Here is a 17,972-nt window from a genome sequence, read left to right on the forward strand (position 1 = left end):
ATCCCAGGCAGGATCCATGCTGTCAAGCTCAGGGCCCGATGTGGGGCTTAAACTCACGACCCGAACTGTGAGATCATGACCTAAGCCAAAGTCAAGAGTTGGACGCTTAACCGACTGAGCTACCCAGGCACCCTTATAGTTCTGGAATTTTAGAAAATACTTATGTGAAATGCATGACTTTACTAAGATTCTCATTGTGAATAATCACATGTCTAATAATTTACTTTTCATGTCTTCTTAGAAATCAATATGAAGTAAATTTTCTTTAACCAGAAGTCTGCTCAAATATGACACTAAATTGAAAGATTGAAATTATTGAGTAAATTCAATAGAACTTCTGAAAACATTTTATTTATATTTCATTTCAGATACTCATTTTCCAAATCTATAAGGCCATCTGTCTCAAGTTCAAAATTTGTAATATTATTTGGAAAACTATTTTTAAAAAGTGATCAAAGAACATTTCAACACATAGTGATGAAATGCACAATTTTTAAAGGTTATGTGAAACAGTTAAATACATACATATGATAACATTAAAAATTCTTTATTTAAAAACACTGTTATTAAAATGGGTAAATATGACACAGTAAAATACTTTAAAGAAAACAGACATGGATTATGATATATACAAAATAGAAAATAAATCATCATCTGTCATTAATGGGAAAATTTGCATACTTTCAAAATATTCATAATTTTAAGTCAGACAAAACGTTGTTTAGAGGGAATGCTTCTTTTATATTTAAAGTCTCTTTAAAGGCGTTTTAAATTCTGCTTACTCTGGGCACTTCCTGGAAGAGCATCTTTTCTATTTCTTGGCTTTGCTGCTCCTCTGCTACATTCTTCAGACCCATGATAAGCACACAAACATAACACACAAAAGTCAAAACCACAGGCTGTGCGGCTACAGAGTCCCCTTTTCTTATATGGCTGGTACTTAGCAGGGGATTGGCACCTCGGGCAAGGTTTTAATGCTTCATCAATAAAAAGTGTTTTGGCAACCTGCAGTGAAAGCATACACACTAAATCTTCCAGTTTCATATAGAGAAACACTTTATGTCAAACTCTGAGTATTTATTTCTAATAATTTATGATAAATACTCACCTTAACATATTCTTCCTGTTTACTACTTAAGTGAGTAACAGAAGAGCTTGCTATAGGTGTCAAAACTTCTCCCCAAGGAGAACGTGTTGAAACTTGTTCTTTCTGAAAACCTGGCATCCTAGCCTGAGCTTGTACAGATCTTAAAGCTGATCGATTTAAAAGATGGAGCCTAGTGGCAGCGTCCTCAACATTTAATAGAGCCCCCTGCGGCAAAAGATAAGAGGGGTCAATACGGTAATATCAAAAGTTCCAGAACAGTTTTCTGATGCACATGTATTTAAATGTTGAAAGTGGTTTCACACTAAATTCCACAAGAATTTTCTCCCTAAGCTTTCCCTTTTGGAAAATTTTTTCTCTCTCATCTAACATTTAAATGTCAAAGAAATATAAATGAACAAAATTAAAACAATAAATGTTAGCTTTAAGTTTGCAAGATTGGTTATTTTTCTCTTTAAGGCATGGGTTGGCAAACTTTTCCTGAAAAGGGCCAGATGGTATATATTTTACATTTTGCAGGCCAGATAGTCACAGCTACTCAACTGCCATTTTAGCAAAAGCAGCTGTAGAGATATGTAAATGAAAGAGCAAGGCTATGTTCCAATGCAACTGACTTTAGAAGCAGAAGTGACGGACAGGATTTGGCCCACAGACTGGCGTTTGCCAACCCTTGTTTTAAGCCAAGGTTTACGAAGAGGTGAATCTTTTTCAAGTTTGCCACGGGATATCATGGAATTCTCTGAAGGTTTCTTACCTTAGCCACACATCAGAAAAATAATGGGCCTGGTTAGACCATGAAATCCCATTGGCTTGGCTAGTTTTTACATGTAAATACTGGAGTCATTTTTACACTTACATTTTAAACAGGGAGGAAAAAAGGTACCTCTTATCTGAACCGGATTTCCATATTACTTCAATATTCAGCCAAGAAATATTTTCAATAAGGCTTCTATTTTGTTAAGGTTGATAATTGGCATTCTTAACCAATTATCAAAATACAATGTGAAGCTCCTCGTGTGTCTAACTAAAATTGTGTTTCTTCTCCCTTTCTCACAATTGGCTCCTAACAGTGGGAAGAGTGAAAATATGAGAAATTATAGTAGGATAAGTATAGGAAATAAGGTTAGCTGATCATGAAAAATTCCGTGATTAAGTTTAACAACATATACATAAGTGTGAAGGATAAATATTCATTTTCTGAAATTAAAATGAATACAACTGAACTTTTTCAAGGACTTGATGCATCTCTTTATAGTACATTTGTATAAATAATTTGCAGCCTAGGCCACAAGCACACAACACTAGAGCACACCAAAATTCTGACAAATTTTGATGCAGTTGGTAAACACAATGTGCGTAAATTTAAAAAAATGAAGAGAGATACATTGTTGAAACACATTTCAGCCACAGATTAAATATTCATTGATTTAATAAATATTTCTAGAACTCCTAAAGGTACCAAGTGAATAAAACAGTGTAACTCCTGTCCTCCTCGAGTTAAAATGTGTGCTGCCATCTCGGAACAAAAGGAGGCAAAGCAGTAAACAAAGGCACATGTTGGTGAATGCCAAAATTTTTCAAACATAGTCACATCATGTTGCCAGAAAATATTTAAATGTGAGAGTGAAGTCACCATGTGGTTGTTCATTTCCATGATTATAAAAGAACAGCGAAGAATACAGCAAACTAAGAAATGCGATGGAAAAGGTGTGGTATCCCAATTCTTATGCTCATTCTTATGGCTGCAAAGCAAAGAGATAGAATTGTGATCTTAATACACACAGCTGGTGTGTGCCTTCCAATTTTCACACATAAGGAGCTTTCAGAGATATTACACAAGTATGAGGAAAACCATTAAACAACTTTGTTTTACAATGTTTCTTTTTGGGTTAACGATACACATTAGGATAGCTCAAGTGGAAAGCAACTAGTCCATATCAGAACAGGAGTGCAAAGTGCACCGGGAAGAATGTTTCTAGGGACAAGAAGGAACAGGAAGAATACCTGATTTGTTTGGACTTACACAGAGGAGATTTCCAGTTCTGGTGGATAATAGGAGATGAATCAGGGATCTGTATAGAGAAACACTAAGCAAAACAAAAGAAAGAAACTGGGCAATTATTAACTCTGGAAAAAAATAAGTTATATAGGAAAAAAGGTGTATTCATAGTGTACTGCATGTTACAGCTGTCAATAACTCATAATAATCTCAACACATTCTTCATCATGTCAGCACCTAATTCTGACCGACTCCCACATGATGGTGTGGTTACAATGGTGAGACAGGAGAAAGGAATTCAGAGAGACAGGTGGGTGGGTAGGTAGTGGTAGTGGCGGTGAGAAGTTAGAGAACAAACACTCTCTCTAAAAAGTCAAGAAATAGCAGTAAAGGTGTGCTATTGAGAAATGTGGAGGTAAATCTCAGAAGGAACAACTGAAGAGTTGGAGGTAAGTGACTTGGGCGCAAGAATCAAGAGTGAGAAGGGATAGGCAAGAGAATGTGTTTTGTCCTAAGCCTCACAGTCCAATTGGACTTTTTAGACCATGTACTTGTTTTACTCTGAAAAAAAAATTAAAAAGCAAACGAAAATAAGAAAAAAGTTCAAGTAAGGAAAAAAAAGTATAGTCTTTTGAGAAACAAAGTTAGAAAAGAAAAGTGGTGGCCAGGATATAAAGACAGAATATTTTATCTAGAATTACCTGAAGTGTTGCCAAACACAAGCAGGTTTCTTTCCCTGTAGGATGTACAATGTAAATGGAGCTAACAGGTTAATATTATTAGGTGTTTGCTTAAAAACTGTTTTTTTAAGTAGGTCCTCAGCATATAGAGCAGCACTCTAATAAGATAAGAAGAAGGCAATTAATAATTTCACTATTATAAGCTCCCAGGATCAGAAGGCAGCAGTAAGTAGCCAGGGGCTGTGAATAAGTTGTAAGGCAATATCATAGGCAAGAAAGTAAAACTTTTCTTCAAAGTCAAATAGAAAGTCAATGTTTCAGTTAACTCAGTCCCTAGTATTTCATTGCAATGAGAAACCCACCAATCTGTGTCTAGGTGTTTATATCTGTTTGTACCATGCTTCATCTCAAGTATTGTGTTTTGTCAAATTAGAAATTTACATTATTCACGTTACCTAATGAAATAATTTATTAAATACTTTTTACTAGAACAAGAATAAGAGCATGAACTCACAGTTTCTTTCAGTAATGATGGGTAGGAAAAGGTTAAAAGTTGTGTATATAATACATATGGGTGCCAGAGTCATTAGATGCATTACATAAAGTTGTGTCCACAGGAAAAATTAGTCAGCTTCTACAGGACTTTTCCTGTACCCTCAAAGCTGGTCCTCAAATCTTCAAGAAAATACAAGCTTATGATACTTTACCAGTCCTAATCTGCTATGCTGACGCACCTCCAGGCCTTCCTGGATGCTAAACTCTCAGCTGAAACACTCTTCCCTGTCTTCACCTGGCTAACCACTCATTGGTCCTTCAGGTCTCAGTTGAGTTGCACTTTTTCTGAAAAGCCTTCTGTTGATTCTCAAGCATCAAATACTCCGTTTAAATGTTCTAACAGAGGGGCGCCTGGGTGGCTCAGTCAGTTGGGCGTAGGACTTCTGCTCAGGTCATGATTTCATGGTTCATGGGTTTGAGCCCCACGTTGGGCTCTGTGCTGACAGCTCAGAGCCTGCAGCCTGCTTCAAATTCTGTGTCTCCTTCTCTCTGCCCCTCCCCTGCTCGTGCTTTGTCTCTCAAAAATAAATAAGCATTAAAAAAAAATGTTTTTTTAATGTTCCAGTAGAACTAATTCTGGCCTTCCTCTAACATACCCGTATTGTAATCACCTGTTTACTTGTAACACCCACAGGGCATGAGCTCCAAGAGAGCAGAGATCATTTCAAAAAGGTTCACAATTGTAATCTGAGCAATTGGCACAATAATAGCCACTCAAAAGGCTAAATAGAAAATGCTATAAGGATATCCAATTATGAATAAGACCCAGCATAGCACCAGTATTCAAACACTGCACACACACCCAAACAACATAATCCCACAAGACGCTCTTGATGTTAGGTTATCTACTCCACTTATGGACTGGAAGGAAATGGAGTTGGGGAAAAGTAAAACATTCGTGAGTGAATGTTTGGTAAATGGAAAAAGTTAAAAGATAGCAGGAAAACCAAATTGGGCTGTCCAGCAATATGAGATTATTATTTTTACAAATCCATTTGAGAAAAGTATTATATACATTACCTCAGAATCTGTTTTCAGTTGTGAGATGTAAAATTTCCTCCTCCGATTTGCGTTTTTATCTTGAACAATAATTTCACGCCAATTTCTGCTTACTTTCCAAACACTATAACATAAAGGTCAGTTTTATATTGTATATATTCCACAAAATTAACTTTTTTTTTTTTTGCCAATGGCAATAAGAAAAACTTAAAAAGATTCTGGACAATAAATTTAAACCTAAATATTTACATTAAAAATATGATTTGATCTACATTGTTGTTTCATATTATTTCACCATATGAAAGAATTCCTATTAAAACATTAAATATATGCCAGCATTATATCAATAAATTATCTTATAAATGGTTAACAGAAAAACATAGTTTCGTATAAGACCAATATGAGCCCACTGAGAGACTGATTAAGAGGATTTAACTTCAAATGTGACCCAACAATAAAAAAATTAGAACACAACATGCAGAAAATGATTATCATCTATACAGTCCAAGAGGTTTTTTATCTGTTTCTCCTATTAAATCTATAGGAGGAAATCTACCATTGTTGATTAAACTTAGCAAATCTATCATTGTTGATTAAACAAATGTAAGAACTATCAACAATTCATTAGAAGTAGTAGGTGCCAAATAACGATTATTATGATGGCTAGCACTCCAAAGTTTCTATTTTATAAACCAAAGTTTATGAGAATGAAGCAGCTAAAGAAAAAAAACCCCGACTTACATCCAGTGATTGCCTATTTGTCAATAACTTTGGCTATACTAATTATTAAAGAAAAATAATCTTTCAAGTGTTACTCTGCTCTTTTTTTTACTACTCTAACTTAAATCACTCAAAGGGAGTAAGACCAGACAGCTAAAAAAAAAAAAAAAAAAAAAAAAGTCCCTTGTTGTTACAGAGGTAGTAAGTACTTGAGTTGTTAAGCTGGCGTACTTCCCAGCTGTCATGGCCACTTCAGTTGCCTTGCCTCTCCCCAAGCCAATACATGGGTCTTATATCAGATTAAGGAGAGAGAAAGGCAGATAGACACCTATTAATGGGGAAGAAATGAACTATATAATTGGATATTTGCCAGTTATTTCAACTGACCATAATCTCTCACATTACCAAGAATAAACACTACTAACATTATACATGCATTCTACAGTACAAATACTATAAATCTGAAGGCGTGGGGAGAAGAGGTAATTATTAAAATATGATTGAATATCAACTACTCCCACAAATGAGCACCCAAAAGTATTACTCAATTTTTAACTCATCTATATCCAAATACTCCAGCATATAAAAATAAAATTCCTGTATTTCAGCCATCCCTTTGATTTTATTAAACAACTATCCCATTTGAACATTTTTTTTAAAGGCACATATATACAGGTGCACTAATCTGTTTATTATCCTACTTGGGTTACACCAAGTACGTTCCTAATCAAGTCTATTTAGAAAGGCCTTAAACCTTAATGTGAGTTTGTGGGACACTATTGGATTAGAAATCAGAGGGCTCAGTTATAGACCTAGATATATTCCTATGTCCTTGAATGACTGCTGGCAGATCACTTAACTTCTCTGGAACTCAGTTTCCTCATCTGAAAAATATGTGACTAGACTAGATGTTTAATGACTAGACTTCCATCTATGAAATTCTATGATTTTCTACAATAGCCTACAATTAATTTGTGGAGGAAAGGTGAAGAAGGGTTCAAATAGAGGTAGTGGCCATAAAAACAGCAAGGATTCTATGAACCAAACTTTTGACATATCCCTATGGAAAAACAAATTTACAAACTCTCCCACATGTCCTCCCCCAACTGCCACTTGCAGAAGTCCCGTTCCACAAGGCTTCCCTCCTTCCAGCCATGGCATTCCCAAGGGTCTCATCTTCTGATAGTCCTGCAACTCCCCAAAATTACCAGTATGAACACAGTCTCACTTTAGTCTTTGTAACCCTAGTTCCCACCCTTAATAATCCTAAATGTCTGTTTCTCTTTAATTATGTAGCAGCATTTAACATACTGAAATTTCTGTTAGCACAAATTCTTGTTTCTAATTCCTTGACATTTTCAAAAGCAATTACCTTCCATGGCACCGTTGGCAATGAAAATGAACTAATCCGTATTCCCTTGGTCTCTAGAAAAACTAAGCCCTAAAATGAAAGCTAACCATCATTTTGTATTCTAGAACTTAGATTCAATAACTAAATGGTATCTTTTGTATGTTGCCCTTTCTTAGTCAACATGACATTTTACAATATTTCTGACCAAGTGTCCTAACATTAATCCAATTTGCAATCTGACAACAGGATGTGGACTATTAAATCATCAAATAACTTTCATGGAATAAAGCTTGCCAGTCTTGAAAATTTAAAGTTCGACTTTTAGAAACTCTCTTCCCAAATGACAGTGCCATGAACCTTACCCAGAAGACTATATTGACGCATCTGAAACAGGATTTAAAATTTTTTTTTTAATGTTTATTTATTTTTGAGACAGAGAGAGACAGAGAATGAAAAGGGGAGGGTCAGAGAGAGGGAGACACAGAATCTGAAGCAGGCTCCAGGCTCTGAGCTGTCAGCACAGAGCCTGACGCGGGGCTCAAACTCACGGACTGTGAGATCATGACCTGAGCCGAAGCCAGATGTTTAACTGACTGAGCCACCCAGGCGCCCCTGAAACAGGATTTTAAACAGAAAGAACCTATGTTACTAAGCTCTAGTAATATAGTAACTTTAGGGAAGTTCACTAAACCACCTTTGATAAAGTGTGAGACAACCAAAGAGAGAGATAATAAAACAAATAAAAAACAGGACAACTGTTCAACTCATAGAAAAGCTTTCCAATTAAAAAAAAAAAGTGATAAGAAGGAAGTTTTATTTCAGAAAAAAAAAATATTTCTTACCTGAATAGGCTTTCTGCAGTCAAGGAATCTAAAACCATAGCAAGAATATGCTTTAAATTTCTATATTTTAATTCTGTTAAGACGTCCAGTTTCTCTATACCCATTTTCTTGCCAATCAGTCCTGTAAGTACACACTGTAGCACGGCTATTTGCCCCCCATCCCTTTCTTCTAAGAATTCATGTGCACCATTCTGCTGGAATCTTTTTCTTTTGTTTCTCATGAAGAGCTCGTGCACTAACTGCAAGGCTGGGGTCTTTGATAAATTCTTAAAGCTTAACATCTTAGTGTCACTGCTCAGCTGACTCTCTGAGTGGTCTGAGGCAGCTGCTGGTGTTGTTTTAGAGTCAGAGTGGTCAGTCTGCTTTTCCCCTTCTGTCTCAGATTGTGAGCCATGCTCCTCCAGGGTGGACAATCTTCTCAGCCTTCTAAGATGCCTTGACTTTTTTATGGTGCTCCCCACTCTGACAGTTCCCTTATGTTTCTGAAGTTCTTGAAAAGAACCCTCCTGGTCAGAGAGGGAATCTTCTGATTTTTCCAAGCAAAGTGAGTTAAAACCACTGTCTTCAGGTGTTGAAATATTGCCCCTCACTTTAGTTGAAGGGGAGAGCCTTTGACTTGCATTAAATTTAATGTTTGCTACAAGATTACTTATTGGAGTCACACGTATGTCCTCATCTGTCCCACAAGTTGTTGCACTAACAGAGGAGCCCAGAGGTTTGGGATATGTATTCTCATCATTAACAAACAGACTGCTATCACTAAGGTCATATGTGATAGAGTCTCTAAAACTATTGCCCTGAATCGGAGATAGACATTCAACTTCAAACAGGCTACAGTCATCTTTGGAATCATCAACTGTGGAAGTCTTCTGTTGAGAAAAATTAAGTCTCAATTTTTGACTGCTAGAGGTTGCTTCTTCTGTCTTCAAAGTACTAGTAACTAAAGGACTAAAACTGTTTTGCCGTGGAAGACCTGAAACATGGCTTGGAATATTTTTTTCTAAGTTGAGGACTTGGTTCATACTACTTTCTAGAGAACTATTTTGTGATTCAAAGTCCCCTGTTAGAAGAGAGAAAGATATGTCCAACCTTCTGCGCTGCAAAAATTTTTTCCCACTGAGTTTAGGAGTTTCACAAAGTTCGGGGCTTTTCTCCTTTTCCTTCCTAGAAAAGACACCTCTCTTTTTTTGAGTTGGAGATTCTAAAGGATGAGTCAAGCCCAGATCTGAAGTTTCAGGATGTTCATGGATTAATGGTGGGCCTTTTCCTTTCTTTCCAAAAAATTCTTTACCTGTATTCTCATTGTTGCAAGGCTGTAACAACTCATTGTAGCCACTGTCTTGAAATGAAGATGTGGAACAGTAGCCTCTGAAGCTGGAATACGTGAAATTGACAGGAGAGTCCACCTCATTTTCTGCTCCAGGGCAAGTCTGACCTAAATGTCTCTCTGACATCTTCAAAAGCTCTGTTTCTACAGAGGAAAACAAATTTTATTCTTCCTTTGAAATGAGGAGTTTGGCAGCTTACACCAAAATACATTTGTTAGGACTATAGATAATAATAGAAAATGCTATGGCAATAAAAAAAAGTTACTTTAAAAAACAAATCTACTCTAATATATATACTCAAGTGTATCTTACTTAAGCCAACTTTTAACATCCTAAAAACCAAAACTTTTGGGTTATACATATTCACAGATTACTTGATAAGCTTAGTCTAAGCACCATGCACAAATATTTTCTTGAACTACACTTGAGAAAAAAAATCTGACGGCATCATTTTTAGATAACCTTATGATATTAACAGCATTGATGTGCATAATTATAGTTTTAATATTTTAGCTATTTCTCTTGGCCTGTATCTAGTCAGTTGGATATTTCCCTTCAAAATTCTGGGTTATAAGTAAAGCTGCTTAAACAAACTATATGCTAACTTTTAAACACGTCTCTGGAAAGGTGTCAAATGAGTACTGCCACTAGATTTAACTGCAATTTGGCTAAGCAACTCCAGGATAATGTTATTCATACTTGTAACATAGGCCTGTCACAGAAATCCAGTCCCCATGACTGCTCTCAACGTCTGAATTTCCAGACTTATTACTTTGAAAAGACTCCCTGGCTTATTGATAAATTACTAATACATTCTTCTTGAGCTAACTAAAATGAACCAGTGCCACACAGACATAGGGCCATTACAAACTTGGCATGTTATGCTTATTCATGTGTCATTTTGTAAATATTTTGAGACATAACATCCACTTGCAGGCCTGATTTCACAGATAACAGACAACTACTTATGGGGAACGCACCCCTTATAATATTCTTGAAATTGCGAGGACAGAATTCAAGTAAATTACTTAATAAGTTACTCAGTAATTATATTTGTAAGAAACAACACAAGGAAATACTTTACTCCTTAACCTTTTTAAACAGTATTATCACATTCCTCCTTTTTATAAACTCAAATCTTAACCCAGAGGGCACTAAGGGAAGAAAATCGTCACAGTTTCTGGTATTTTTCCTGATTATTCAAAGGACACTAAGAAAACTGTCATTCTTTTAAAGTTTTCTCAGACCAAATGCATGGTTTTTCTCTATTGAAAGATCCTAGGAAGAAAAATTTTAGTTGACTACAATGGGAAAGGAATATATTTATGCCTAGGTTACACCAGTTAAGTATACAAGTGAATGAGTTTTTAAAAACAACAAATCACTACTCCAACCACAAAACAAAACAGTTTCTTTATGGTAAAATGATCACTGGAAGATTATTACTGGGCAAAGTATCTATGTGTTTTTCAACCTTTTAAACTTACATTCAATTTTGGTAAATTTGATACATGTTCTCTTCCCATCTAGATCCCCTCAGATCATGAGAATGGCTGCTATCTTCTGTTCGTGCTTACCAGCCAAGATCATCAAACTTTGCTTTCTATAATTTGTATTATATTTTCAAACAAAATATTAAGTTAATGACATATAATGAGCTTCCAAATTACACCTCTACGCATGAATATTTCCCCCTGAGAATCATTCTATTAAGTTAAAATTAGGTCGCGAAATCCTTCTAAAAAGAGCAAATGTAACAATTCGACGTCACCACTAGGTGTCTCACAGTGCTACAATCTGGGAAACCGAGGCAAATTGTTAGAAACAAAATGGGGATGCAGATATCATCCTCTCCCCCCACCAACCATAGGCCACTTGATACAAACACATATATATACATATATAAAAAAATCTAATTTCTTCTGTTCATCTATACATTCGAAGTTGCCTCCAATGTGCTTTTCTCTGCTGTCATCATGCTCATCTTTCCATTTTCCCAAGATGTTGGTCTTAAGCAAAACTTGGCTGTTCAAAACTTAATTTTTAAACTCTTTTTTTTTTAATTTTTTTTAACGTTTATTTTTTATTTTTGAGACAGAGAGAGACAAAGCATGAACAGGGGAGGGGCAGAGAGAGAGGGAGACACAGAATCTGAAACGGGCTCCAGGCTCTGAGCTGTTAGCACAGAGCCCGACGCGGGGCTCGAACTCACAGACCGTGAGATCATGACCTGAGCCAAAGTTGGACGCTTAACCGACTGAGCCACCCAGGCGCCCCAAAACTTAATTTTTAAATCTTTTAAACAGACACATGCAGAATTATGAAATTCCCATTGACATATTTAATTTTACCGACTCAACAGTTCACTGATTAATCAAATGAGCCTCCTTAATACTCATGTTTAAAAAATTGTTAAAGCTTATTTATTTTGAGAGAGAGAAAGTGAGAGAGAGAGAGAGAGAGAGAGAGAGAGAGAGAGACAGAGAGAGAGAAAGAAAGTGAGCCAGCAGGGAACGGGCAGAGAAAGGGAGGGAGAGAATCCCAAGCAGGTTCTGTGCTGTCAGCACAGAGCCCAATGCAGGGCTCGATCTCATGACGATCCGTGAGATTATGACCTGAGCCAAAATCAAGAGTCAGAATCTTAACCAACTGAGCCACTGAGGCACCCCTCCTTGATACTCATTTTTAAAAACCAGATTCCTGAATGTTGAGAACATTTATCTCTACAGTGCTCTCAAGAAAGAAAAAATTGGCAAGGATGGGGAGAAAAGGGAACCTTCATGAACTGTTGGTGGGAATGCAAACTGGTTCAGCTACTATGGAAAACAGTATGGAGGTTCCTTAAAAATTAAAGATAGAACTATCAAACAATCTAGTAATTCGACTTCTGGATATTTATCCAAAGAAAATGAAAACACTAATTTGAAAAGATGTATGCACCCCATGCTCATTGCAGCATTATTTACAATAGCCAAGATATGAAAGCAACCTAAGCGTCCATCAATAGATGAACTAATAACAATAAGGTACATATATGCAATAAAATATTACTCTGCCATAAAAAAAAACTCTTGCCATTTGTGACAACATGGAAGGACTCATAGGGTATTATGCTAAGAAGAATAAGTCAGACAAAAACAAATACCATATGATTTCACTTACATGTGGAATCTAAGAAACAAAACAAATTAACAAACAAAACAGAAACAGACTCATAGAGAACAAACTTGTGGTTGCCAGAGGCGATGAGGGTAGGGGGTGGTCTAAATATGTGAAGGGGATTAAGAGGTACAAACTTCTACAGTGACATGCAAAAGAATGAACCTGGACCACTTTCTTACACCATACACAAAAATAAACTCAAAATGGATGAAAGACCTAAATGTAAGACAGGAAGCCATCAAAATCCTCGAGGAGAAAGCAGGCAAAAAACTCTTTGATCTTGGTGACAGCAACTTCTTACTCAACATGTTTCCGGAGGCAAGGCAAACAAAAGCAAAATTTATTTTGATGGGACCTCATCAAAATAAAAAGCTTCTGCACAGCAAAGGAAACAATCAGCAAAACCAAAAGGCAACTGACAGAATGGGAGAAGATATTTGCAAATGATATGTCAGATAAAGGGTTAGTATCCAAAATCTATAAAGAACTTATCAAACTCAACACCCAAAAAACCAAATAATCCAGTGAAGAAATGGGCAAAAGACTTGAATAGACACTTCTCCAAAGAAGACATCCAGATCGGTAACCGACACATGAAAAAATGCTCAACATCACTCATCATCAGGGAAATACAAATCAAAACCACCTTCCACCTGTCGGAATGGCTAACATTAACAACTCAGGCAACAACAGATGTTGGCGAGGATGCAGAGAAAGAGGATCTCTTTTCCATTGTTGGTGGCAATGCAAGCTGGTGCAGCCACTCTGTCAAACAGTATGGAGGTTCCTCAAAAAACTAAAACTAGAACTACCCTATGAGCCAGCAGTTGCACTACTAGGCATTTATCCATGGGATACAGGTGTGCTGTTTCAAAGGGACACATGCACCCCCATGTTTATAGCAGCACTATCAACAATAGCCAAAGTATGGAAAGAGCCCAAATGCCCACTGATGGGTGAATGGATAAAGATGTGGTATATATATACAGTGGAGTATTACTCGGCAATCAAAAAGAATGAAATCTTGCCATTTGCAACTACGTGGATGGAACTGGAGGGTATTATGTTAAGCGAAATTAGTCAGAGAAAGACAAAAATCATATGATTTCACTCATATGAGGACTTTAAGAGACACAACAGATGAACATAAGGGAAGGGAAACAAAAATAATATAAAAACAGGGAGGGGACAAAACAGAAGAGACTCATAAATATGGAGAACAAACTGAGGGTTGCTGGAGGGGTTGTGGGAGGGGGGATGGGCTAAATGGGTAAGAGGCACTAAGGAATCTACTCCTGAAATCATTGTTGCACTATATGCTAACCAATTTGGATGTAAATTTTAAAAAATTAAAAAAAATTTTAAAAAAGAGGTACAAACTTCTAGTTGTAAAATAAGTCATGGGACTGTAATATATGCCATAGGGAATATAGTGAATAATGCTGTAGCAACTTTTTATAATGACAGATAATAAATAGACCTATCAAGGTGATCACTTTGTAATATATAAAAATATAGAATCATTGTGTTGTACACCTGACACTAATATTGTATGTCAATTATAATTCAATTTTTAAGAACACTTGTTAGAGAATGAAATACTTACTACTTAACTATATAAAAAACAAATTTTCTTCATTTGTTAAATTGGAAAATCTTACCATCAGTAAATCTTGAGCTCTTAGATGTCAGTTATGAGGGCTTCCAAACACGAAAATCTTTCACTCTGCCTTTAAAATTCATGCCAAAGTAATACCACTTAAAGAGAAACGTGCAGCAGCACGTGACTGCTAAAATCGGAAAGGTACATAAAGCACATGCTGCAGGGATTATTTCTAACATATGAAAAGGCCTAAATCACTTCGAATTTCCTCCAGCTTTCCAAATAATAGTAATTTCAATATCCTTGTTTTCTCCAGCTAGTCTCGGAACTGAGGAATCTTCCCAAAATCGGGTTTTTGAAAATGCAGTGTAAGCCGCAGCGCTGTCATTGACTTCCCCAAGGTGCTGTCGGCGGGTGGGTGGTTAACGGTCTCACCAGGGCGTCCTTTGGCCCCGCTCGTCCCTCCCGGACCTTCCCAAGGCCAGGTTGGCGGCGGCCCGGGGTCGCCTCGGTTCCGCCGCCACGGCTCAGGGCCCAGAACGCCACCGAGAGGCCGAGGGCGGGTGGGCGTCACCAGGAGCGGAGCAAGCGGGCAAGAGGCCGGCTTAGGGGCCCCTCTCTAGTCCCAGCACCTAGAAAGCAAAGTGGGCCCCGGGCCGGCGGACGACCAGACGCCCGCTAGCGGGCACACACCTGGGCCCCCCACTCCCGCCCACCTGGAGACCGAGGCGCGCCCGCACCGACCGGGCCGCGGGGCCAGGCGGGAGGGGAGACAGGCAGCCGCCGCTGGGTGCGTCAGGCAGGAGCCGCCGCCTCGCCCCCAGGGATGCCCGGCTATGGCAACCCCCACGCCACGTTCGCGTGGGGCCGCCGAGATTCCCTCCTTCAGTTTGAACTGCCCGCCCTGAGTAACCGCTACGCGCCGCCGCGCCGCCCCGCCTCGCCCCGCGCCGCCCCTTCCTCCAGCTCCGCGACGCCCCCGCCGGCCGCCCAGCGATCCGCAGGCTCTGGTCCCGCTTCTCCTAGAGGAGTCTCGTCCTTTTCCCACCCTTCCACCCCCACCACAAGCGCAGCCGGGCTTTCTAACTTCATGGGCTCTGTCTCTCCCCATTCTCACTTTGGGAAGCATTGTGTATCCAAGCTACTAGGTCCTGCAGTGAGATGCCAATAAACATAACGTAGGTGAATGTTTGCTTGACAATGTTTCCGAGATAATCAGGTATAAAAAGCAGGTTACAAACCAAATGACGCCTTTTAGAAGTATAGATACACACAGGATATAGATATACACAGGATGAGGTCGGAACGGTATGACTTTACAGTATCTCTACATGGGATTATGCTTGATTATGCTAGACCGGATGTTTTATATTACTCATTGGGCACCTATTCTATGCCAGGCTCCATCCTTCTGCTCTTGGCAGCTTCATACTAGTCTCCTTTATCTGGCTGTTTTCCCCTCTGCCTTTTCCCTACATGAGGCATCCTACCTCAGCATTTTATTTGGGAGGGGGGGAGGGCTTTACCATTATGTGCTTACATAATTCTCATGCAGAGTTTCACCCATTACTTTTAAGCCCGTAATAGCAGCTACCACCACTCTCCCCCAACTGGACATTTCTGTATCTGGATGCCCTTTAGCCATTCAAAATGGAACATATCCAAAATCAAACTCACTAACACCTATTAAGCTCTGCTCTATGTGCCAATCACTGGGCTAGGTACTGGGAAAGCAAAGATGAGTACACCACAGTCACTGGCCTTAAGGGGTTCACAAGTGCTGTAAGGGAGGAACAGTAGTAGTACTAAGGAAAGAGGACCAACTAACCCTAAGGAAGAAGAGGGGGGTGGAACTAACTTTATAAAGACCATGACTTTGGGATGGATTTTGAAGCACAAGTGGCAATTTAAAAGTCAGACAACAGGTGATTGCAATCTCAAAACAAAATGTACAAGAGCAGGAAAATTGAAACAGTTGGGAAAACTATAGTTTGTTATAGCTAGAAACTAAGACTAATTTGAGGAAAGACCGAAGAAAATTCTTGAGAAGGGGAAGAAGCCAAGTCATAGAGAATTTTGGATGCATTTAAGAGAAGTTTATCCTCTAGGCCATGCAGAGCATTTTAGAAAGATCACTCCCATGGCAGAGTGGAGAACAGAAGGAAAAGAAGTGAGGGTGGTTGCAAAGAGACCACTTAGGAAGCTACTACATTACTCTGGAAGCCAGTGGGGCTGAAGAACCTGAATTCAGCATATTCAGTTAGCAGAATCAACTGCATGGGGTGGGGGGAGCACAGAGAACAGGTTTGGAAGAAAATAAATTGAATTTAGTATGTGGTTAGGGGACCTTGGTGGCTTAGTTGGTTAAGCATCCGACTTCAGCTCAGGTCATGATTTCACAGTTCATGGGTTTGAGCCTTGTGTCGGGCTCTGTGCCGATAGCTCAGAGCCTGGAGCCTGCTTCGAATTCTGTGTCTCCCCCTCTCTCTGCCCCTCCCCTGTTTGCACTCTGTCTCTCACTCTCTCAAAAATAAACAAACATTAAAAAAAATTTTACTATGAGGTTGTTGTTTGAGGTACCTGTAGGACTTAAGATAAGGAATTGATGAATTACATATGCTTCAAGATAGCACCTCTCTGAAGCTGCCCCCATACACCCAGGTAGAGTGAATAGTCCTCTCTCTAGCTCTTCAAACAAATCTCTATGACAGCCATTTTGCCTTTCTCCACACAACATTTGCAATCCTCTGCTGAATTTTCTCCATGTAGTTTATCACCTTCTAAAATACCATATTATTTACTTATCTTGTTTAATGTCTGCTCCCCACTCCTACTTTAATGTAAACAGGGCAGGGAATCTTGCCTATGGTTTTAAAAAATTCACACAGTCCCAAACACCATTTAAACGCTGCCCTTTTCTTTCTCTAGTTAATTTATTTTTTTCAGATATTATGACTGAAGAGCAGAAAAGTATATAACTCCCTTCTATCATTCAAAGAATAATCTTTACCTCCCCCCCCCACCAAAAGTGCAAAAAGGAACCGAGTTACATGTAGCTTGTCCTGACTTTACTCACATACCCCAAATATAAGTCACTCACATTTTCCTATTCTTTACCCACCACAGTCCTTGGCCTTTTTGTTTCCCTTTCTGGATTGGATGTCATCCCATTTCTTACCTCAGTAGTCTAAACCCATCTATTTCCCACAAGATCTAATTCTTCTTTTGGGGACCATCCAGCAAAACATAATGAAAGACTTTTCCAATCACCAAGACATTCAAGCTATGCAGGTATATTTAAAAGAATAAGATCAAAGAAAATGAAAAACAGAGATTCAGGAGGAATATAGCAACTTGCATCTTCATAACCATATTACAAGGAGTTAAAAGCACTAATATCCAAGATAAGACATCCACCCTCATTGGGAGAAGGCAGTACAGCGGTATCTGGTGCATATTAAGTACTCAAGAAAAGTTAGCTGTTACCATTGATAATAGCTTCCACTGATCACGCTCCCTACTGATCCTAAATCTCTCGATTCCTGCTAATTGGAAAAAGGGTGTTGGAGTGAGAACTAGCATCTACATGGACTCTTGTTGAAATTCTGGATTTCCTTGACACCACTTG

General features: G+C 38.4%; 1 protein-coding gene across 1 annotated transcript; it reads right to left on the minus strand.

The window, feature by feature from the left end:
- Window positions 1-312: 312 nt before the first annotated feature.
- On the minus strand, window positions 313-15,455 carry FBXO43 (F-box protein 43). The gene is given in 8 exon segments (XM_058698959.1): window positions 313-1,005; window positions 1,109-1,312; window positions 5,360-5,462; window positions 8,252-9,722; window positions 14,403-14,431; window positions 14,433-14,471; window positions 14,674-14,961; window positions 15,061-15,455. Coding segments are annotated over 8 exon segments (2,778 nt in total). The 3' UTR covers window positions 313-756.
- Window positions 15,456-17,972: the final 2,517 nt, after the last annotated feature.

Source organism: Neofelis nebulosa, chromosome 14, assembly GCF_028018385.1.
Source record: "Neofelis nebulosa isolate mNeoNeb1 chromosome 14, mNeoNeb1.pri, whole genome shotgun sequence".
NCBI classification, from domain to species: domain Eukaryota; kingdom Metazoa; phylum Chordata; class Mammalia; order Carnivora; family Felidae; genus Neofelis; species Neofelis nebulosa.